General features: G+C 44.6%; 1 protein-coding gene across 3 annotated transcripts in view; it reads left to right on the top strand.

Moving 5' to 3' along the window:
• The window catches only part of USP25 (ubiquitin specific peptidase 25), a 113371-nt gene extending 89546 nt beyond the window's left edge, over nucleotides 1-23825 (top strand). For all 3 annotated transcript variants that reach the window (XM_015414283.1, XM_015414284.1, XM_015414282.1), the window contains 6 exons: nucleotides 2845-3023; nucleotides 4361-4439; nucleotides 8385-8464; nucleotides 9251-9374; nucleotides 21357-21552; nucleotides 23210-23825. In XM_015414283.1, coding sequence (XP_015269769.1) covers nucleotides 2845-3023; nucleotides 4361-4439; nucleotides 8385-8464; nucleotides 9251-9374; nucleotides 21357-21552; nucleotides 23210-23382 — 831 coding nt within the window. In that variant the 3' untranslated portion in view covers nucleotides 23383-23825. The remainder of the gene's footprint in view (nucleotides 1-2844; nucleotides 3024-4360; nucleotides 4440-8384; nucleotides 8465-9250; nucleotides 9375-21356; nucleotides 21553-23209) is intronic.
• Nucleotides 23826-23971: the final 146 nt, after the last annotated feature.

Genomic DNA, 23971 nt, shown 5'->3' with positions numbered 1-23971 from the left:
AGGAAACGGTTGCGCGCTCATTCCCTGAGAACCAGGCTATCTCCAGACATAACACAGGTGCAGTTCTCAGGCTCTAAAAGCAACAAGCTGGCAATGAAGCGAACTCCCCCAATACGTCCTCCAGTTGTTTGGCTTAGGCATTACAGCAGAGTAAAATAATAGCACACAGGCAAGGGGGGGGGTAGCAACTGTACAGAAGAACCAGCAACACAGAACACCATGGCAGCTTGCTGACACTGTCTTACCTATATCTGTTGGGGCTACCCCCTCCCCCCACTGATCTAGTTACAGTGTTTGGGTTTTTGTTATCACGTTTGGATTTGGGCCTCAGTTTTTCTTTGTTGCGGGTGTACTTGGCAGCCATCTCAGCTAATCACCCTGAGGTGGACAGACATTCTGTCTTCTCGCACCCGAGGACCAAGCAGTTCTTGAAAGGGCTTAGGCACTTGTTTCCCCTGTCCTGGGGCCCTTTGCTGGCTTGGGATCTCGCCCTGGTACTTACCAAGTTGATGGGCAGACCTTTTGAGTCCATGGCTACCTGTAACGTACAACTCCTTTCCTGGAAGACTGCCTTCCTGGTAGCGATTACCTCAGCCAGAAGGATGAGTGAATTGTCAGTGCTCAGGTGTGACTCTCCGTACCTGACGTTTCATAATGATGGTGTTACCTTGGCCCCAGATGTCTCCTTTCTGCCCAAAGTAGTTTCGGAGTTCCATCTCCGAGTGGACATTGTTCTCCCTGTGTTCTTCCCAACGCCTCAGAACGATGAGGAACGTCATCTTCAATCCCTAGACATCAAGAGGGCTTTGCTCTTCTACTTGGACAGAACACGACCGTTCAGAAAGACCCCAGCTCTGTTAGTCTCTCATGCGTTACCTTCACAGGGGAAGAAGTTATCCTCTCAGTGTCTATCCAAATGGATCGTGGAGATTATCAAACTCGGCTATCTGCTCACTAAGAAGCCACTCCCAGGTCCACTACGAGCACATTCCACCCGGGCAATTGCGACATCCACGGCCTTCCTGCGAGGTACGTCACTTGGTGATATCTGCAATGTGGTGACCTAGGCTGCTACTCACACGTTTGTGAAGCACTACGCCCTAGACGTTTGTCTTCATCAGCGTATGACGGTGGGACAGACTGTGTTGCAGGCGGTGCATGTCTAGGACCTTCAACACCCTCCTCCAGGTAGGTGGTTATTGCTTTCTAATCTCCCAGGGTGTGATGCACAGAGACCACGAAGAAGATAAACAGGTTACTTACCTGTAACTGATGATCTTCGAGTGGTCATCTGTGCATTCACACCACCCGCCCTCCTTCCCCTCTGCTTTCGGTCCTTTCCTTTCTTTGGAGACTGAGGGTAGTGGTCAGAAGGAACTGGCAGGATGGTCGTGTCCCTCCCCTAGTCATGTGCACTGACCCAGGCACATGATGGGGGAGCGGGCGCAAAAATCCCTTTAGCTTTCTACAATACCGATTGGGGTCGGCGCAGGCGCACTATATCCCAGGGTGTGAATGCACAGATGACCACTCGAAGATCATCAGTTACAGGTAAGCAGCCTGTTTTTTTAAAGAGGAGAAGTAACTAAAAGAAAAAAAATAAGTCGTAGCTGTGATGATTATGTTGCGGTACTGGATTTATGTATCTTTTGAAACTAGTCACATCATGCAAAGCTCACTAGAATGAAATAGCAAGTGCATGTTTTAGAAGGTAATTCACTATGGAGGCCTTTCTCTTGCTCTTGTCCATATGTATTTTTCCATATGATAGCCTTTAAGAGGAGATTCTAGATTTTTGAGCTCTTAATCAGTGAAATGGATAGGTAGCATCAATCAAGACAATCAGCAGAGACACTTACACAAGTGTCCTAGGTACTACGTATCACATGTGTGGTGATAATATCCTTTTGTGTTTGATTGGATTACTTTCGTATGAGCTGCAAGATATTTAAAAAGATGAGTAAGATGTTGTAACTCACGTTTTGTAACTGATGGCAACTTTACATAAATGTTCTATTATGCCTTTAACCCAGTGGCTCTTGCATATTTCTAGTTGTTCAACTGAGGACTTAACAGTTAAAATGTAAATAAATATAGTGTATATTTTGCCTTGTGCTGTAAGCAGGACTGCAGAGAGGGAGGTGTGGGGTGTTTGGTTGATGGTTAATACAGTGCAAAAATCAATCTGATATTATAACTTTCTGCTGCTTCAGTCTTTCCCCAACTTTCTTTTAGAAACAGGATCTTTACTCTTATGGTAATCAATTCCTCATACTTTTAGAGATTTTTGATATATGCACACTCACTGTTAGTTGTCATATGTCAAGTCTGATAACAAAATGATTTTAGAATGTTCAAAGAATAAGCCAATGGCATAACCAGATAAAATTAGGAAGTGTTGAAAAATGCTGTTAGCATCTCATTTCATATTGTGCATTTTATATCGGCAGTTCAAAAGTTTTCTTTGTCCAGACTATATAATAGTTGGAAGGCATGTGATATAGCAACCTGTCTGAAGCTAAGCAGGTCCTCAGGGTCTGAATAGGTGCCTTACATATGCTGCGCTGACTTCAGTAACGAAAATAGGTAGTACATTAATTAATATATAATTGAGTGTAATAAATCTTCAACCATGATAATGAAAAGATCTGTTTGTAAACATGCCCTAGTTTTTTCCACTTGGTTGTAAATATTCTTGTTCATAACATTTACACTCCAATATTCCACTGGCAATACTGCTGTGATTTAAATGGTATGGGACCTGTAACTTCTAAGTTGGTAAGTTCTTTCAGTTTTAGAAACTGGACTGCTAAAAAATAACAGGTTTTTCTTGTTTCAATTTAGGCAATAAAATTGGAATATGCACGGCTACTAAAACTGGCCCAAGAAAATACGCCACCTGAGTGCGATTACCGTTTGCATCATGCAATTGTTTACTTTATCCAAAACCAAACACCGAAGAAAATTATTGAAAGAACGTTGCTCGAACAGTTTGCTGATCACAATCTGAGTTTTGATGAAAGGTAACTGTGAAATGAAGCTGGTTACAGGTCCTGAGGACAGAGATTTGACTTATTTGTAGACATTATCGTGAGTCCTTTAGGTTGCACATGCTTGCTTCTCTTTCTCCACATTAGGTTTTTATTTTCTCAGGATATTCTGTGGAGATACTGTGAAGCTGTTTGTTTTGCCTCATGATCTGTACTGATATTAAGAGAATGTAGCCTCTGGTGAGTCAATTGATAGATATGTAGGAAGACTTCAGTTACCAGCTGTTTAGGTACAAACTAATGATGAATGAGTCCCATAAAAAGTAACGGCAGGGCTGCTCTGAAGCAGTCCCATGTGGGACTGCACAAAGGACATAAAGATGAACTTAACCTCTACCCTTTTAGAGGCTGAACAGGTAAATAAAAGCTTGTGGTCTGTAATACAGATAAGCAACCAGAGAAAATCATGTGTTACCTATGTGGTCCAGTAATATTCAAATTCATTTGAAGCCTGGCTGTCTTTTTTGTGTGAGCAGCACTGCAGTTTGAAGATTTCAATGTGAGAGTGGATCATAAAAATGCAAAGGTATAAACAATATAAGAACAAGTAAACAATAACTGAAAGTAGTACTCTGTGGAAATAAGATGTTACAGACTCAAGCAGATCTTTGGAAAAGAGTATTGGAAAAGATAAAAATTAGAAATACAAATTGCATACACAGTGATTAAATTCAGTACAGCAAGAATCTGTCAAACTTGTGTTGTGATCTATTACATTTTTTATTTTTAAATTTTTACTGTTGTTCTTCAGGCAAACATATCAGACAATATACAGTTCCCTTTTCTGTTCTTCTGACTCTCCTCAGACTTAAAAACAAGTGGTTTTGTTAACCTCATGCTTCACCCAAGTGAAGCTCAATTCCTCATAAATGAAGACTCCCTGTTCCACTCTAATACAAGAGCCTGTCTCACTGCTCTTTTTCAGACAATTTACAGTGTCATGCCATATTAATAAAATACACTAATACTAATTATACACACACTTTTTGTTTGGTCATTTGTGAATTCTCAAACAGTATGTCTGCTAAGAAAAAGTCATTTTTAACACTATTTCACCAGGAGCATCTCTTTAGCTTAACCCTGTCCATTAAACATGAAATCAAGAAGTGATCCAAAAACTGTTTTACAATGATGGGATAGGCCTCTGTTAAAAAATAAATAAATCAAAAACCCTGCAGGAAATATAGGAGATGACTGAATAATAAATACATCTTTGTCTGGAACAGCTGCTAAATGCAGAATTGTCATCTCCTTGCTCTGTTACAAAACATATTGCTTTTTAATAGCAATAACTTTGTTTTCTTTTTAAGGTGCCGAAACATCATGAAAGTGGCTCAAGCCAAAATTGAAATGATAAAGCCAGATGAAGTCAATATGGAAGAATATGAGGCTAGTATTGTGTGTGAGAAGTTTCCTTGTATGTTGCAAAGTAAAATGATATATTTTTAGAAGAATCTTATAGTTAGAATTTTAGGGAAACATTCCCTGGCCCACCAATAAGAACATAAGAGAAGTCAATGTTGGATCAGGCCAATGGCCCATCCAGTCCGACACCCTGTCACAAAGTGGCTAAAAATGCCAGGTGCCATTCCATTGTTGTCTGTCCCCCCCAGCACCAAGAATACAGAGCATCACTTGCCCCAGACCGAGAGTTCCTATCTATACCTCATGGCTAATAACCACTGATGGACCTCTGTTCCATATGTTTATCCAATTACCTCTTGAAGCCGTCCATACTTGTAGCCGCCGCCACCTCCTGTGGCAGTGAATTCCATGTGTTAATCACTCTTTGGGTGAAGAAGTACTTCCTTTTATCTGTTCTAACCTGACTGCTCAGCAATTTCATTGAGTGCCCACAAGTTCTTGCATTGTGAGAAAGGGAGAAACCTGCTCAACCTGCTCTATCCCATGCATAATCTTATAACCCCTCAGCCCTCGTTTCTCCAAGCTAAAAAGCCCCAAGCGCTTTAGCCTTTCTTTATTTGGAAAATGTTCCAACCCTTTTATCATTCTAGTTGTCCTTTTCTGCACTTTTTCCAATGCTATAATATCCTTTTTGAGGTGTGGTGACCAGAATTGTACACAGTACTCCAAATGAGGTTGCACCATTGATTTATACAGGGGCCTTAAGATACTGGCTGATTTCTTTTCAGTTCCCTTCCTAATAATCCCGAGCATAGAGTTGGCCTTTTCTATTGCAGTCGCACACTGTCTCAACATTTTCAGTGAGTTATCTACTATGACTCCAAGATTTCTCTCTTGGTCAGTCTCTGCCAGTTCGGACCCCATCAGCATGTATTTATAGTTAGGATTTTTGGCTCCAATGTGCGCCACTTTGCACTTAGCCACATTGAAGCCCATTTGCCACGTTGATGCCCACTTGCCCATCCTTGACAGATCCTTTTGGAGTGCCTGATATCATTGATATCTTTTGTGCAGGCTCACATTCCCTCCCTCCTGCCTCACTGTAGGCTGTCATGTGGCTTACTTTGCTGTGTGGGAGGTTGCAGCGGCTTTGCAGGGACTGAAGGAAGGGGCACCCACTGTCTGAGTACATGATGCCCTAGGCAGGAAAACCCATGTGCATGTTGGCTCCATAAGGGCCAGGGGACCCCCTTTAGGAGTTCTTGTCAATAAAAAAAAAATGCCCATGGCCAGCCTGCACAGGCACAGTCCCAGTGTGGGTCTGCACAGAAAACATTGATGAACAACAGTTTCAGGTAAGTGCAACTCAGTTTTCCTGAATATAAAATCTACAGTGAGCCGGTGATATGATCAAGTTATCAGATCAGCGACCAAATCTATGATTCACTGGAATATCTTTTTGTTGTCAATAAAGATGGTAACGCATTAGCAGTACACTCGTGACTGCTTCCCAGGTAGAGGCATTTGGCCATCAGTGTAATGATAGTGCCATTAGTCCGCTCCCTGTGGACATTCCACAGGGGGAAACAACTCATAGCCCACCCACCCCGACAGCATAGCAAGTGCGCTGGAATCCATAACAATCCACATTCACACAGTGGCAGTCAGTTATGTCCCTTTGAGTGACACACACAGGCATCAATCAATCACTGGCTGCCCCAAAACCACTCCCACCTCCACATGGAGAACCAGCAGACAGGAAGGAAAGGTCCCATTGCATGACTGGGGCCATGGTGGGGAGCCGCTGGCTTGGACCTCCCCCGCACCAACACACCACTGGCTTTGGTTGTAGAAGCCAGCATTGGGGGGACAACACCTGACCTCTCATGTGAGGGGAATGGGAGAGGCCAGGGCAGCCGGATTTCTGGACCTTGCTTTCCTGTCAGTCAAGCCTCAAGAGAGAGGGGGTACCTCCTAGGGTTCTGCAGTGAGACATATTAGCCACATGGTGTGGGCTTCCCTCTCCCCTGAGGATGTTAGCATTAAGTGCAATGTGACTGCGAAGAAAGCTAATGCAATCTTAGGATGCATTAACAGAAGCATTGTGTCCAGATCACGGGAGGTGGTAGTTCCGCTCTGTTCTGCTATGGTCAGGCCTCACCTGGAGTACTGTGTCCAGTTTTGGGCACCACATTGTAGGAAGGATGTTGACAAGCTCGAGTGTGTCCAGAAGAGGGCAACCAGGATGGTGAGAGGGTTGGAATCCAAGTCATATGAGGAAAGGCTGAAAGAGTTGGGTATGTTTAGCCTGGGAAAGAGAAGGCTTAGAGGGGACATGATTGCAGTCTTCAAGTATTTGAAGGGCTGTCATGTAGAAGATGGAGCAGATCTATTCTCTCTTGCTCCGGAATGCAAGATTAGATCTAATGGGTGGAAATTACAAGGGAGTCGTTACCGGCTAAATATCAGGAGAAACTTCCTAACTGTAAGAGTGGTTGAGCAGTGGAACAGACTGCCTCAGGAGGTGGTGGATGCTCCTTCACTGGATGTTTTCAAGTGGAGGCTGAACCACCATTTTTTGGGTATGTTGTAGGGCTATCTTTCGGCTATGCTCCTGCAGCGTGCAGGGGGTTGGACTAGATGACCTGCAAGATCCCTTCCAACTCTTAAAAAAAAAAAAAGTCTTCACCCAGTAAAGCTAAGTGCCCACTCTATGCTTTTTCTGCCACCAAAGTGCAACTCTATGCACTCTAAGTGTCCATGGCAGGGAGCTCTGGGACAGATTCCCATGCTGACCATACTCTCTAATTAGTTAAAGTGTGTCCTGGCAGGGGTTTATCTAGGGCTTGGGAGGCCAGTGATTGGGTGCTGGAGAGGGTGTTTGGTCACCACTGGGGAGGGAGGTGATGAGGTGCAGCTGTAGTCAGCATCTTGTGCTCTGCTGGGACTTGTGGACACGGTTGGACTGGTGAGGGACAGCTGGATTTTCACTTTGCATGGGTGCCTGTGGACTACGCTGTCTTATTTTGACAGTGATCTTTCTGTCACTGATGGGGGGCTTCCCATGCTGGAATGCATCCTACCATGCCCCCTGGCCTCCAGCTTCATACCGCTGAAGGAGTTTATGCTGCTGGCCTGCCGCTGGTGACCCTGACATAGCATCACTGCGGGGTTGCACCGGCACAAATTCTACTTACGCTGGCATATCTGTGAGATAACCCTGGTATAGCGGTAGTCACTCCCTGAGCACATTCAGCCCCTGATTGCACTGTAAATCTAGCCACTGTAAAAGCATGATGCTATCTTGGAATGGTTAATAAACGGTTAACAGCATGCATATTAATGTGGAATCATTGGAGCTAAATTGAATAAAATGGGACAACATGCTCTGCAGGTTTTAGCAAGCGTTTCTTGATAGTCAATATCCTTTATATAGTCCTTAATCACTAAAATAGCTTTACTTAGTCCTATAGCCTTAGTACTATATTTACTGGCCCTGCTGGTGGTCCTACTGATGGCACCTGGGTTTTGGCCACTGTGTAACACAGAGTGTTGGACTGGATGGGCCATTGGCCTGACCCAACATGAAGAAACTCAGTGTGGTCAGCTTTTCATCAGCTGGTTTAAACCAAGTAAAAGTATCAGTCATTAGGTATGAAGAAAGTTGTTCTGATCACTACCATATAGAAGTAGAATTCTAAATATAAAGGCTGCTAGCCAGACCATATTTATAAACAAAATAGTACCAGGTGCTCATTAAAAAGTCATGGGGGGTGCACAACTAGGCACTTCAAAAATTGTTCTCAGAAATTTAAGTTGAATTAATTTCTAAGAGGAAATAACTGCTTATACCCAGGGCTGCTCACAGGCACTTTCAGTCTAAACAAGGCATTGGCAAAATCACACTGAATTTGAAATATTTGTTACATTGGATTTTCTTTCATCACATAATGTTTTCTTTATATATAGAAATGGCACCAGCAGTACCGGAACTTCAGAGAAACAACTGTTTGTCTTATGGTGGGACTGGAACTTTTTCAAAAGAAGAGGTGAGAAAAATGTGCAACTGAAATACAGAATTAAGTATGATGATCTGTGTGAAATATAATATGTATGTGTAAAGGAAAGGAGTAAGAAATCTTGGTGGATACAAAGCATTAAAATTCTTTAAAGACGCAGTCTCAGAAAAGGAATGTAAATAAATAATGGTGTGTGTGTTTAGTACATAAATTGTATTAAAAACAGTTGATACTACATTAGGTCCCCATTGTGAAGAAAGGTGGGGTATAAATGAAGTAAAAAATATATCTAAAGATGGGGCCAGATAAAATGTGGGTGGGTTGGAAAGAGAGAAGGAAGCAAAAAATGTGAGGATATGGGGGCTGCCAGGAGGAGAAATAGTGTGGAGAGGGCGATACAGGGTTGCTTACCTGTAACTGATGATCTTCGAGTGGTCATCTGTGCATTCACACCACCCGCCCTCCTTCCCCGCTGCTGTCAGCGTCTACATTTTCCATAGGGGTTGATTTGCGGCGGTTTGAAGGAACGGCGGGATGTCTGCGCCCACCCTTCTGGGCATGTGCGGTGGGGTTCCTGCACATGCCCGAGGGACTGGGCGCGAAAATCCGTTAAAGAGCTTGCTACAATGCCGATCGATCCAGCGCGTGCGCACTAGATCCCATGGGTGTGAATGCACAGATGACCACTCGAAGATCATCAGTTACAGGTAAGCAATCTGTTTTTTTTAAATGCAAGGTAGTCACCCAGTGAGACCATATAACTTGGTAAAAATACTGCATTTAATAGCACATTTGTTTTTTTGTTTGTGTTTTTAGTTTTATGGATGCCTTACTGTACCTTATCTATGCTTATCAAAAGAACAAAGAACTTTTATCAAAAGGTTTATATAGTGGACATGATGAAGAGCTTATATCTTACTACAGAAGAGAATGTTTGTTGGTAAGTGGAACCTTTGAATACTGCCGTAGTTGTTGTTTCATGACTGAAACTGTATACAGCTTCTCCGTTGCTTAGCAAAGGTTAAGTTGTTTTAAATATATCTTATCTTAAATGATATTCTCCTGTAATTTAAGTTTAACAATTAACAGTTTAACTTGTTTATTAAAATGTGTGTCTTGTGCCATTGTGCGGTACACACTCAGTGGTGAGCAACTTTAGTGGTCATGTGTAACAAGTAATGATTATAGAATATTGTGTGAATCCTAAAGGAGCAAGAATTAGTTTGAAAGGCTGTGTGGATAAAAACTAGGTGATGATAATTAATCACCATAGTACTTGTGCAGTCCCACATGGGTACTATGCGTGCACAGGCCTACTATGGGGAGGTTTATTTATTTATAGTAAGAATTTCAATTTACGAATTGCTCTATCCCTGAGTAAAATACATCAAGATAAAAACAGTTCCCAACAATTAAACTGTTTAAATAAAAACAAGTCATAGATGGCGTTATCGGATTCTAGACTGTGTCGCCACTTCCTAAAAGAGGTAGGGGAAACATAGCTGGAAGAGAGGAGGAAAGGGAGAGGGAGTGCCAGCCAAGGTTTTTGAAGCTCATATATGCTTGAGGGCATTCTATCTCCCAAAAATGATTTCCCACCTTTTGCAGCGTGTTGAAGCAGGGGAAGAACACCCTTCCCTCAGTTCTCCCTGTGTGGGGGTCAGAAAGTTCCCACACAGACAACCGCAATAAATATTTGCTGTGCACAGAGCACAGCAAAGAGCACAGCAACTCACGTGGCTCAATATACTGACAATTCATATCTGAAGCAAGGCATGATTGAGCTTCATGCTTAAAAGTGCTTGTGAGGGGAAAAGCTTTATCTGGTACTGCTCTGGAGAAAGGTTCAAGTGCAACGTTGACTCCCTCGCCTGAAAGATGGGACCAATCATCTTCAGTTTCCACTGATCCAAGACTGAATTTGGACATCTTGGTTCCATCCAAGACCCCAAGCAAGGTCCCTGGTCCCGTTCCATCAGCTCCAGAGTGTAGTTCCTCAGAACCATTGCTGAAGGAGGCACAGCACAAACATAAACACGTGGACAGGTTGACTACTAAGTCGTCCTCCACACCAACTCTTTCCTGATCTTTGTCGTGGTCCCTGTGTAGTCCCACACTTGGGTTTTGGGCCTGCTCACGAACCTGACCTCAGAGATCCGGAAGAGCTAGCCTCAGATTTTTTGGTGGGCTCTGGTGAGCAGGCTGCTACTGAGCATGCCTGGAGCTGAGGAGAAAGCTCCACCCCCGCTCAGTTTCTTCCTTACCACTGCCTTGTCCAGACCTTGTTGCATGTTCTCCTCTCCTAGTTACCTCAGACCAACTTAGCTGTTCGGATTACTTCAGTTTTCTTCAGTATTGTTCTTTGCTTTGTCTTCTCCGTCGAATATCTTCCAAAAAAAAAAAAGAACTTTGTTGTGAGTGTGGATTTATTCGGATTTCTTCAGTTTTCTTCAGTATTGTTCTTCGCTTTGTCTTCTCCGTCGAATATCTTCCCCCCCCCAAAAAAGAACTTTGTTGTGAGTGTGGATTTTCATCTCTCTTCTTCCCTCCCTCCCCACTCTGGTGGAGTCTAAGGGGAAAACTGCCCTTTTTAAAAGATGTCGAAACTGTGAGGCAAAATTACAATTGACTGATGGCTCTTCTCTTTGCCTTTTTTGCCTGGGGAAAAGTCATCTGATTGACTCCTGTGCTCACTGCAGTAACTTCAGTAAACAGGCCGGGGAAAATTGTGCAGCCCGTTCACAGAGCTATCTCGTTGAAGCCTCACTTGGTCCTCAGATGTCCCATTCTTCGAAGGGGAGATTTGGCTGGCAGCTACCCACAAGCCAAAGCCTAAGTCCAGCAAAAAGGACAAAAGCTCCCTGAAATGGATAATATCGGTTGCTCCCGCGATTGGAACGCATAAGTCTGATCAGTCAAGGAAGTGCTCTTTGGAATCATCCTCCGAGTCCTTGAAACCGAAGTCCTTGAAAAATTCTCTAGATGTCCTCCCTACGACCTCGACAGCTCCTTCGACTTGGGCTACGGTTCCAGCCTCGACCATTCTCAAACTGCATTCTCAAACTCTAGGGCTGCAACGGTTCACCTGTTGGGTGATTTGCCTGATGACATTCATCAGGCTCAAATTGTTACGATCCCGTCTTGTTCACCCTCTGTCTGATCTTCTTGAATCTGACAATCCTCAGGATCAATGGCTTCGGGACAATAGTGACTGGTTTTTGGCTGTTCTACCTCCACCGCTGCATCGTCACTCTCAAAGTCATTCCCATTGCCCACTTGACCACCAGCCTAGCAAATTGATGTCTCTCTCTGTTTGTCAGGACCGTAGATACCATCGACATCAATACTCATCAGACTTGAGATCTCCTTCTCCGCAAGCATAGGAGAGCCAATATTATGCCAACTGATTCTGCTCTTGTTCACATTCCTGGTCATCTGTTTTGATCATTACCACAGATTTTCTGTACACCATTCCATCAACCATGAGCACCACACCGTCGAACTCCCTCCATAGGATGTTTCAATCCCGACTGCTTTATCTCGCCCTTCTGAAACCGCGGCATCGTCTGCTTTGGGCACTCAGCCAAAATTGGACTCCGCTTCCCTTGCACAGTCTTTGGAGCCTCCACTTTATATGCCAGATGACCTCTCCAAACCTGACCATTCCACATCGGAGGCGTTGGATCACAAATCCGAGGTGTTGGATTCGGAACATGGTGATCCATTGCCTACTCTTCTGGATTCTGTTCTGGGACACCCAGGCTCTCTTTCACCCTCGGAGGGTTCTAAGACGTATGTGCCAAGCTCTCAGTATACAGCTGACTAATGAGACTCCAAAGGTTACAGATCTGGTTCATGTGCTGGTTCAAGCAGACCTTACTTCAGGTGCCTTATTGCCCATGCTCCCTGTTCACCTGGACACTTTGAAGGAGGCTTGGAATAAATCTGCATCCATTCCTCTGGCTCCTAAACGCTTTGATGTGCTTTATAGGATCCAGCTGTGCAAGGCGAAATTCCTGTTTTCTCATCCAGCACCTAACTCTTTGATAGTATAGTCTGCATCCTGGGCTAAACAAGTCCAATATCCAGCACTGCCAGACCGGGAGAGACACAAAATCGACACCTTGGGCTAAAAACTGTACTCCCTCACCATGACTGTCAGCAAGCTTCATAACTCCTTAGCCTATTTTTCTGCTTATGCATTTCATTTGACAAGCCAGTTCACACCACTTCTATCAGAACTGTCTGATTCCTCTCAGAAAGTGGCTACTTCTGTGGTTGCGAAGATGTCCCTGATGGCATGCCAACAAATCAACACAGTCCAACATGCTGTCTCTTCCTCTTCCAGAGCTATGGTGACTTTGATTACTCTCCACCGCTATACCTGGCTCTGGACAATGTCTCTCCAGGATGATGTCAAAGTTAAAGTTGAAGATCTCCTGTTCGATTAAGAGGGCCTCTTCCGCTCTACCACTGATCAGTACCTCTCAACCGTAGATGACAGCCAAAAATGAGCAAAATGCCTTGGGGTCACTCAAATGCCACTTCAAAGCAAGTTTAAACCTTGTCATTGGACCCCCAAGTCTCAGTGTCAGCAATGGTCTCCACGTTCCACTGACTCCTGGAAATGGAAGAAATCTTATTCTAGGTTGTCCTTCCAACCCAAGAGCAAAAGTCAGCAATCCAAGAGGCTCGACACCAACACCAAGCAATCTCTTTGACTTTGCTCAGCTTCCGGAATTTCCTCTGCCTCCTACCATCATTCCACCATGCGGTACCAGACTTTGTCCTTTTCTCCCTCTGGGGGAAAGCATTGTTACAGATGCCTGGGTCCTCACGATCGTCAGGGCGGGGTATGCTACAGAATTTCTTTTTCCCCCCCCCCCCCCCCGGAATGTCTCTCTTCTGACAAACTCCTCCATCTCATTTTCTCAGGGACAAAGTTGTGGTGCTGCTTTCCAAAGGAACTGTAGAATCAGTACCCCTGTCTCAACACTGCCTAGGGTTTTATTCCCGTTACTTCATTGTTCCCAAACAAGATGGGGGCAAGCGTCCCATTATGGAATTGTTTCATCAGGCACAGAAAATTCCAGATGGGTTACCCTGCAAGCAATCTTACCACTACTACCGGAAGATGCTTGGTTGGCATCCCTGGATCTCCAGGATGCCTATTTTCACATCACCATATGGCCACAGTTCCACCAGTATCTCTGTTTCACTGTAGGACCCAATCACTACCAATCCACGGTCCTTCCCTTTGGGCTTTTGATGGCGCTGAGGGCTTTTTACGAAGTGCATGCCAGTGGTTGCTGCGGCCCTGAGATAGCACGCCATCATTGTCTTTCTGTACATCGACGATTGGTTACTAGTGGCCCTGTCCCCTCAAGAGCTTCAGCGAAGCATTACAATCACCCTAAGGCTGCTTGCTGCCCTAGGCCTTTCAGTGAACCTTGCCAAGTCTCATCTCCAGCCAACCTAAACCTTGTTGTTCATTGGAGCTGAAAACGACACCGTTCAATAGCGTGCATTTTTGCCTCGAGACAGGATTGCCACCCTACATTCTCTAGTTCGAGTTTGTCTTTCCTCCCCCGCCCAGACAGCGGAGTCGCTTCAGTGTCTCTTGGGACACATGCCGGCAACAATTTTTGTAGTACCCTATGCATGCCTTCATATGCACCCTCTTCAACTGTGGTTCCTGTGCCACTTTTGCCCCCAGATCGATCCACAGTCCGTGACATTAAAAATCCCTGCGGTCATCCTCACCTCACTTCTCTGGTGGCTCAAAGACGCCAGTCTATTTTCAGGGATGTTCTTCCAATTACCGCCTCCCAAACGGCTACTGACAACAAACGCATTGCTCTGGGGTTGGGGATCCCACTGCGATTCACAAGTCACTCAAGGTGCATGGTCAGATTTTGACAGGAACCTGCACATCAGTTGTCTAGAACTTTTGGCTGTCCATCGCACTCTGAAATCCTTTCTGCCCAATTTGTGGGGACTTCATGTACATGTGGCAATGGACAACATGGCCACCATTTATTACATAAACAAGCAGGGAGGCAGTGTCCCTATCAAGCTCTGCAAGCATGCTCTGGCTCTGTGGAATTGGTGCCTGGTCCACAAAATCTCTCTTATGGCAGCTAACGTCCCAGGTGTGATGAATGCTTAGGCAGATATTCTGAGCAGGTCTCACTCGGATGATCATGAGTGGTCACTGTACGCCATTTATCTGGAGCTGATTTTCGACATCTTCAGCCATCCCCACGCGGATGTGTTTGCAACCAAAGACAACACAAAATGCTAAACTTTTTACAGTTGGGGTGCCCTGATGCAGGGCACCCAGGGAAACGCTTTTTTACACAAATGGACTGGGAAGCTACTCTTCATGTTTCCTCCATTCCCATTGATACCTCAGACTCTCCAGAAAATCACTGTTGATCGCACAACGTGTATTCTCATGATTCCTTGGTGGCCTCAACAGCCATGGTTTGCAACTCTTCTGCGACCTACATTCACCTTCCATTGGTTTCCAACATCCTGACACAGCACCACGGAAGGGTGCTCCACCATAACCCATCACTCTTTCATCTGATGGCCTGGAGAATCGATATTTTCGCTGTGAGTCCAACATGAGTCCTGAACGCCCGTAAACCGAATACCAGACGTTCCTGTCAAGCTAAATGGACTCATTTCTCCATCTATGCTATCCGTCACAACTTGAACCCTAGGTCTGCACCCTTCTCCCATGTGTTGTCATACCTAGTTTCCCTTAGTGACTTGAGTTTGTGTTACTCTTCTTTGAAAGTTCACTTTTCTGGAATTTCTGCATTTCATGATCCTTTTGAGGGTACAACGGTTTTTTCTCACCGTGTGTCAAAATCCTTTTTGAAATGTATGTTGCAGCTCCATTCACCAGTTAAGCCTTTGGTCCCTTCTTGGAGTCTTTCCTTAGTTCTTTCTAAGTTGATAGTAAAGCCCTTTGAACCTTTGTGTATGATGCCTCTCCACCTTTTGTCCTGGAAAACAGCTTTCCTTGTTGCACTTACGTCTGTGAAATGGACAAGTGATATTTGTGCCTTCTGCACTGATCTGCCTTATACAATTTTTCACATGGAAAAAGTGGTACTTCGGCCGGACCCTACTTTTTTTGCCCAAAGTAGTTTTTTCCTTCCACCTCTCTCAACCAACGCCCTTGTGAACTTTTTGCGTGAACCCTTCTGATGATGGTCAGCAGGCTCTCAACACCGTGGACATTCATCGGGCCCTATCTTTCTACTTGGATAGAACTTGCCCATTTCGCCAGGATCCTCAATTGTTGTGGCCTGTGGTGCCCCTCGCAAGGGCCGCAAAATTTCTGCCCAACATTTTGCGAAGTGGGTGACTTTGACTATTAGGCTCTCCTATGAAATAGCCAGGGAGCCTTTACCTGAGAGGGTTCGAGCCCATTTCACTAGGGCTGAAGCTGTGTCTTCGGCTTTCCTCAACAGTGTGCTTCTAGAAGATGTCTGTGCTGCAGCAAGTTCGTTTACTTCCTCCACTTTTGTGACACACTATGCGCTCAATGTCCGCGCTCGGAGGGATGCATCCTTTGGCTGCTCAGTGTTGGTCAATTTTCCACTGAAGCCCCCATCATGGGATGTCAGGTGAGCCTGTACAGCTACCGACATAAAACTGGGTACTTTGCTTGACTCTCCTTTTGGGTGTTGATATTTGTCGTCATCTAATGCCCAGCACCCTCCTTCCAATTGTTTTAGCTTGCTAATCACCCATGGGACTGCACAGGGACCACGATGAAGATAAATACATTGCTTATCTGTAACTGATGATCTTCGAGTAATCACCTGTGTGGTCACACACACACATCCAACCTTCTCCACTGCTGGCTTTTCCATCTCTTTTTCTCTGATTGGCCTTGCTAGCAGCAGCTGGAAGAAACTGAGCAGGGGTGGGGCTTTCTCTTCAGCTCCAGGCATGCTCAGTAGCAGCCTGCTCCCCAGAGCAGGGGAAAAAGCCCCCCCAAAAGGGCTTCCCAATCTCTGAGGTTGGGTTCGTGGGCAGGCCCAAAACCCAAGTGTGGGACTGCACTGGGACCACTCAAAGATCATCAGCAACCTATTTTTTCCTACTCTTGAACTGGTGGAAAGATGCAGTTTCTGCTCCAAGAATGCCCCCCCTCTCAGTCTGTTTTCTGTACTCGACCCACGCAGTGTCAAAGGGGGAATTAGTGGAGTCAGAACTGCCTATCTCTTGTCATCAGCCATATATATGTCTACCTACTGTTCAGATCCGTCACATCTGTCAGATCCAGTGGATTTTTATCATACATCACCCAGATCACCTTAATAAGACCTTTACTGTGACAACTGTGATCAGGGTTGGGATCCATATGCCATTCGCTGTCCTCTGACTGATCCAGGATTTGCTTCAGTTCCTCACAAGTAGTGTGCCTATTACTGTAATCTGGTTTTTGACCAGTCTGCTTACAAGGATACAGAGCCTGACTGAGCCTCTGAACCCACACCCAATGATGTCATACCAGAACTGTCCATATATTTCCTAAGCAAGGACTTGTGCATTTACAACAGTCAACTCATCTGAATGGCACAGTTTCTCAAAATCTACATGTCTTGTGCTCTTCCAAGGGTGACAGATCCAGTGTTTAGTTATGCTTCCAGGAACCACGGGTCCAGTTACCATTCTCATAATGGATTGTTTTGTTGCATTCACAAATGGACCTTAGCTATGTCTAGCCTCAGTACCACCTTGCACCAGGTGAATAAAAAACCAATAAAGAACAAAGGAGGAAGGATGCCAATTCCTTTTTCAGCACCCCACAGCTAACCTTTTGGTCGTGAACTGCATCTAAGGAAACAACAATGGTACTCAGCTCTCTGCCCCAACTAATAAGGAGGACCGTAAGCTAGATGTGGTAGACAGAAAAATCTGTGCCTCCTCTGCTTTTGGTTTCAAGATCAACAATTATCAATGCAACAATTAACAATGTATACTGTTACCAACTCTTCCAGTGAGATGGCATTGCCCCCTGTTGCAGATGCTGCCAGATGACAAGCACAAATTGGCAAAACTCCTGCTGCTAGAAGTGTCAAGACCCCAGATCTCCTCAGTAAAGCACTCTGCTGACTCTGCAGCCCACAGCCTCATCATGGCAATCTCACTCTGCCAGCACTCCTGTCTGAGAGCCACTGGGCTACAGTACATGTGCACCAGAATCAAAGACTTACTTTTTGACAGCACAGACCTCTTCAGTGCGAAGACCAATGAAGTCCTCACTAAAATGAGGAAGGACAAACTTACTGCTGAGAGTCTGGGGAGTAATCTCCTCAAGACCTCCTAATCCGAATATGGAATATTAAACCAGTATCTGCATAATGGTCTTATTTGGATGTTAGCACCTTTTAATGTCGTAATTGTTATATGGTTTTATGACTTTTACTATTTATTGTTATCATTGTTGTTTTACCCTGTTGTAAGCCACCCTGAGCCAGCCATGGCTGGGAGGATGGGATATAAATATAATAAATAAAGTATAGGCCATACTTATCCTGAGCTCACCAAATTCCTCATTCCTCATATTCCAGCAGGCCTCACTATTAGTCAACCAGCCAACCTCCTGCCCAATGAAGGAGAAGATTCCCTACTCCTAGGGGCAAGGCCAGATCTCAGTCACCCAAACTGCACCAACCTGGCAGTCAAGGCTTTTGGCAACCACAGCCCGCACCCAGAATACTTACTAATAGAGGAGCAAAATTTTCATCAACTGGCTTGGCAGGACATCTCCCAAGATCAATGAGTGCTCAGTATTGTGTCGAAAGAGTATGCAATAGAGATTACCTCACTCCCAACCTATTAATTCCCATCATTCAACCCTCCCACCCCCTCCCCAGAACTTCTCACAGAGTTCGAGGCCCTCCTTAAAAAGAAAGCAATTACAACAGTGCCCCTTAAAGGATCAGAATTTTGGATTTTATTCCAGATACTTTCTGGAATACACAGCAAAACCCATCCTAGACTTGAGAGGTCTGAACAAGTTTTGTTAATAAAAAAGTTCAGAATGTTTTTCATCTCTGATGTCCTTCCTCTGTTAAGTCTGGGTATATGGTTAGTAATGTTGGATTTGCTAGGTGCATACTTCTATGTGATAGTAAGACTAGAGTGCTAAAAATATCTCTGCTTCCAGTGTGGTTCCCACCATTTTTAGTGCACACTCCTTCCTTTTGGGCTGGCCACAGCATCCACCATGGTATCTTCAAAGGATAGCGTGCAAGATCTGCCTGTACCTCAAGCACTGGTTGATTGTAACCAATACCAAGTCAAAAACTTTAGGCTGGTGTATACCTTATATTACAGGTGCTGAAAGCACTGTGCCTGCAAGTCAATACAAAAAAAGTCCAAATTAGAACCCACTACACAGAAAACAGAAGATGAAAATGGAGTTGCACTTACCTGTAACTGTTTTTCATTGAGCCTCTGTTGTGCAGAAACACAGTCCCTCCCTCCTGCCCCACTGTGAGCTCTTCGGTTCAGTTCAGTTGTCTCCCTTAAGCAGTGGTGGCTCTGGAGATCTTGAGGAAAGGGGTTGCGATCACACCAGAGCATGACTATTTGGGTGAGAACAGTCTCAAATTGGTTCCAATGTGCTGCACTCCCTAGTGGCTTTTAAGCTGTATTACCACTCTGAGGCAGGCCTGCCTACACAGATGAAGGTCATTGAACAGCAGTTACAAGTAAGCGCAACTCTGTTTCCCCAACACTGCTCTCCGTGTCCTGAAACAGGTATGTCATTCTTCTCCAGGAGAACAACATCCTTCTCCAGGGGCCGTTCCTACTCCCAAATATTGGCAGCCTGCATTTAACAGTGTGGTTCATTCAACCACTAACCCACATTTTTTTGAGCCAGCGAAGCAAGTCCTGCCGAATGCCAGGGAATCATCAGCCTGGCAATCCTACTCAGCCAAATGGAAATGCTTTTCTTTATGGCCCCAAAATCAGCACCTTGACCCTATCTCATGTCTGCTAGAGGAAGTCTTCAAGTAGCTCCTAAGCCTAGTTCAAGGGGAACTTTCATCCACCTCCATTAAGAGGGTCCATTTAGTGGTTGTAGGTTCCTTCCACAGCCACATTGATGGGAAATCCATATTTTCCCAAAGAGAGTCCAAATTATTCTTAAAAGGTTATTAAACCAGTTTCCCTGGTTGAAGCGCCAGTTCCTCAGTGGAGCCTGTCACTCATAGGCAAGCCATTTGCGCCCATGGCCACTTGACCCTCTATGCCTGCTTATCATGAAAGCAGTATTCCTGGTGGAGGTCGTATCAGACAGAAGAGTCCGTGAACTCCAGGCGCTACAGCATGACCTTCCTTTCCTCAAACTCTTTGACACCAGAGTGGTTCTTTGGACCTTGCTCCAATTCCTTCTGCAGGTGATCTCTAAGTTCCACCTGAACCAGCATATCATTCTGCCAGTGCTGTATCTGCAACCACAGGATGAGAAAGAGCAAGTTCTTAATTCCTTAAATGTCCATAGAGCACTTCTTTTCTAGTTGGACAGGGCAAAACCTTTTGGAAATGATAAATTGTTTATCTCGCTTTTGGGCCTCAAGTTGGGTAAAAAACCATCTGCACAATCAATTTCTAGATGGATAGTCATCTGCATCAGACTGTTACAAACCAGCGTGAGTTGACTGTCCTCTGCAACTTTACACTCACTCTGCTCAAGCTCAGTCCACTTCAGCTGCATTTTGCTGTGGTCTCTGGTAACAGTGTTCTGTGTGCCTCGGCATTTAGTCATGCCGGTCACATGACCACAGAAACGTCTTCGGACAGCGCTGGCTCTTCAGCTTAGAAACTGAGATGAGCACCGCAGCCCTAGAGTCGGATTCGACTGGCTTTCGAGCAAGGAAAACCTTTACCTTTACCTTACTTCATGGATGTAGACCCCATGAGAGACATGGCAGTGGGAAAAGAGTTACTACAGTCTCTATTTAATGGAGAGCTCATACCCACCTTCCTAGACTTGGTAAGTCATTTGGCTGCACTCCCATGTGGAGCTGCACAGGTACCACAATGATGAAAACAGAGTTGTACTTATCTGTAACTGTTGTTCATGGAGTGGTCACTTGTGCAGTCACACATCTCTCCCTTCGTGAGCTCTTTACTTGTTCTGAGTGACTTTACCTCACTCCGGTGGCAGCAGAGAGGAGCTGAGGGAAGGGCACCATGCCCCCTCATTATCATACCACAAAAAGGTGGGGAAACAGTATGGCGGAAGGGGACTGGCACCACCAGGCATTTTCAAGCTTTGAAAACTTCTCTTCAGTAGGCCTACCCACGCACAATACCCATGTGTGATTGCACAGGTGACCACTTGAACAGCATACAGGTAAGTGCAACCCTGTTTTCACATGTGACAGCTACATATTATGTATAAAAATACTTTGTCATAAGAATAGCTACAGATGTGCAAGAGTTCATACAAATCGTTTCATACATTTAAAAAATTTCAAATCAAGTTGTGGTGATGTTGGACTTTATTTAAAATAATAAGAAAATCTTGTGTCATCTCTTATACTAATTTCTATGTACAAAGGAAGAGATTTTGTGGGTTACTGTCTGCTTCAATTAATGCTAATAGAACTGTTTGCTTGGGGGGGGGGGCTTCTAGTACCCTGGCCCCACTGTTGGACCTCCTGATGGCACCTGGTATTTTTGGTCACTGTGTGACAGAGTGTTGAACTGGATGGGCCATTGGCCTGATCCAACATTGGCTTCTCTTAAGATAGGGAAATCAATTGATGGAATCTTTATGAAAATATTCTTTAAGGGACATAAGTTTATGCATGGGGAATTTAAGGGAGAAAATTTTTGGACTCTGAAATAATGATTTATTCTTGATTTTTGCATGAAGAAGTTAAATGAGTATGCTGCTGCACAGTTCGAATCTGGAGATGATCAAGAAGTAAATAATGGGCTGTTGATTATGAATGAGTTGATTGTCCCATGTCTGCCATTGCTATTGGTGGATGAAACAGAAGAAAAGGACATCGTTGCCGTAGAAGATATGAGAAATCGGTGGTGTTCATATCTCGGACAAGAAATGGAGTGTAAGTTGCTTCATAATGATGGAAATTTTACCCCGTTAATGTAAGGCCTGTTGTGTTTATTATATTTGCAAGCATCATTAAAGCAGGGACTTGTGCAACTTCAGATAGTAATGATATGACTGTATTATTAAAGACCAAGGAGGAGGACAAGAAATTGAGCTGCTGTGCTGAACCCAGTTAATGAATGCTTACAATAACATTTTGAAACACATGGTCAATATAGAAGACAGATGATTCACAAGCATCACAGCAATGCATCCCCTCTGATTTAAATGCAGATGTTATTAGTTCTTGTGTGACAGAGCTTTGGGTGTAGTCCTCAAGTTGTTTACTGTTTACACCCACACTGGCTGCCTCAGACTCTTTTTTTTTTTTTTTTGCAAAAAGTGCTTTCAATACAGCAGTAAATATTGAGTTAAAGCAGTGAACATTCTGTGTGTTGCATATCCATTTCAGATTAGTTAAATAAAAACACGGGTGTCTTTTGCATGCAGCCATGTGGGAACTGTTTTTTTTTGTGTTGCAATTTTATGTGGGTGGGGAGTTCTTGTGAATGATGCAACTGTGTGTCATATGTATCTTTCCCACGCCTGTTGCTGTCCAGGAATGGCAAAGCCCTCTCTGTACTTATGTGCAGCTCTGGGGGCTGGCTGGGAATCTGCAGCAATGGCAGGACTGGGAAAGCTTCCCCCCCACACACACACACCATCAGCACCAGGACAAGACCAGGTGGCTGCAGCGATGCTGACAGGGCAGGCAAAACCCTCCCCACACCTTTATGGCCTGGCAGAGCAGCAGTGGAGGGCTGCAGCAGCAGCAAAGCAATGGAAGCAGCTAGGGAAGGCGAGCAAGATGAGCCCTGGGCAAGACTCACTTGCCAAGAACAGTCTGAGGGGGAAGCAGGGAGGAGGCCTCACCAGCACACCCAGAGACAGCTGGTTTGGCTTGGCTGACACAGCCACCACAGGCCAAGGGTGCAGGAGCCGTAGGAGGAGGCAGGAGATAGTGACTTCCTGAGATCAACACTGTCTGGCATGAAGATGTTTTGAAGCCTCATGTTGGGGGGGGGGTGATAAGGGAGGAAGACACAGAGGGAGGCCCATTGGCTCAAAACTGGGAATGAGCCAGGCCCTACCCCTAATTGCAGGGCATTGGCAGACCCCAGGGTGGCCCAGTTACAGATAAGCCAAGGCAGTCTGGGAGGATAGCTCCAGTCTCACCCAAGCAGTCAGTGGGTATGCTGAGAACTGGGGAGAGAGAGCCAAAGGTGTTGTAAACTCTCCTCCTCCTCTCTGCTGAGACATGTGGGGGTGTCCCAGAAAAAAAGGAGGGAGCTGGAGGGCACACCCACCCCGGGCTCAAGGAGGTGGAGTCTGACATCTGCATTCCCCTTCCTGGTAGGATTCTAATCAGCTTTAATTTACTCCATAATATTTTCATTTTAATCCTGCTTAGCAAAGACAAGCAGATATACTTGAGCAAGTGGTAGTTGTTGGGGTTGTGGGTGGTGGGGTGGTTCCTGCTTTTATGAAATAAGTGTAGTTAAAACAGTTGGCTAAGTTTGTTCCCTTTCCTTGAATGGTTGTATTCACATACAGTATCCGTTGAAAATGAGTTCCTATGGTTATAAGTAAAGATGTATTTGTCTTATTTGCAGCTAATTTACAAGAAAAGCTAACGGACTTCCTGCCAAAACTGCTAGATTGTTCTACAGAAATCAAAGGCTTCAGCGACCCACCAAAGTTACCTTCGTATTCCACCCATGAACTGTGCGAGCGATTTGCCCGAGTCATGTTGTCACTCAGTCGAACTCCAGCTGATGGAAGATAAATTTTACAGACCTTCTTCAAGCACACTATATAAACACTTTTTAGTTCTTTAACCCTTGCCTTCCTGTCACAGGGTTTGCTTGTTGCTGCTATAGTTTTTAACTTTTTCATTTTAATAATTGAAAGAAAAGACAAAGAGGACTGTACAGCCATTAGCCAGACTACAGTCAATAAAGCTGAGAATCGCATGGCACTCAGCTTTTGTTATCAGCCAGAACTCATGCAGCATTACAAGTCTGATTTATTATGACAAACTGGCTTTTTTGCCACTTACCTGCTACAGTGTTACTTTGCTTTTTATCTAAGATTCTTTATGTGGTCATCAACAGCTTTCTGTTCAGCCTGGATCATTCAGTGACTGCTTCAATTTTAAAGTGACCAGTGTAAAATACATGGTACCTGGTAGCTTGTAAATTACACCAAGAATTAAAAAAAATTTATTTATGGCTACTTTGGCTGCAAATGCATTGTATATTTGTGAATTATAAAGGTATATTTTAAAGGTTCGTTGGGATAGATATATTGTTGGAGCCTGGTTGGTGGAACACAACCATGGTGTTTGAGAACTAAGATTTATATATATATATATA

The sequence above is a fragment of the Gekko japonicus genome, unplaced genomic scaffold, assembly GCF_001447785.1.
Source record: "Gekko japonicus isolate JY-2015 unplaced genomic scaffold, Gekko_japonicus_V1.1 scaffold72, whole genome shotgun sequence".
Classification (NCBI taxonomy): domain Eukaryota; kingdom Metazoa; phylum Chordata; class Lepidosauria; order Squamata; family Gekkonidae; genus Gekko; species Gekko japonicus.
The sequence above is the reverse complement of the archived record's forward strand: the minus strand, read 5'-3'. Positions and strand labels throughout refer to the sequence as shown.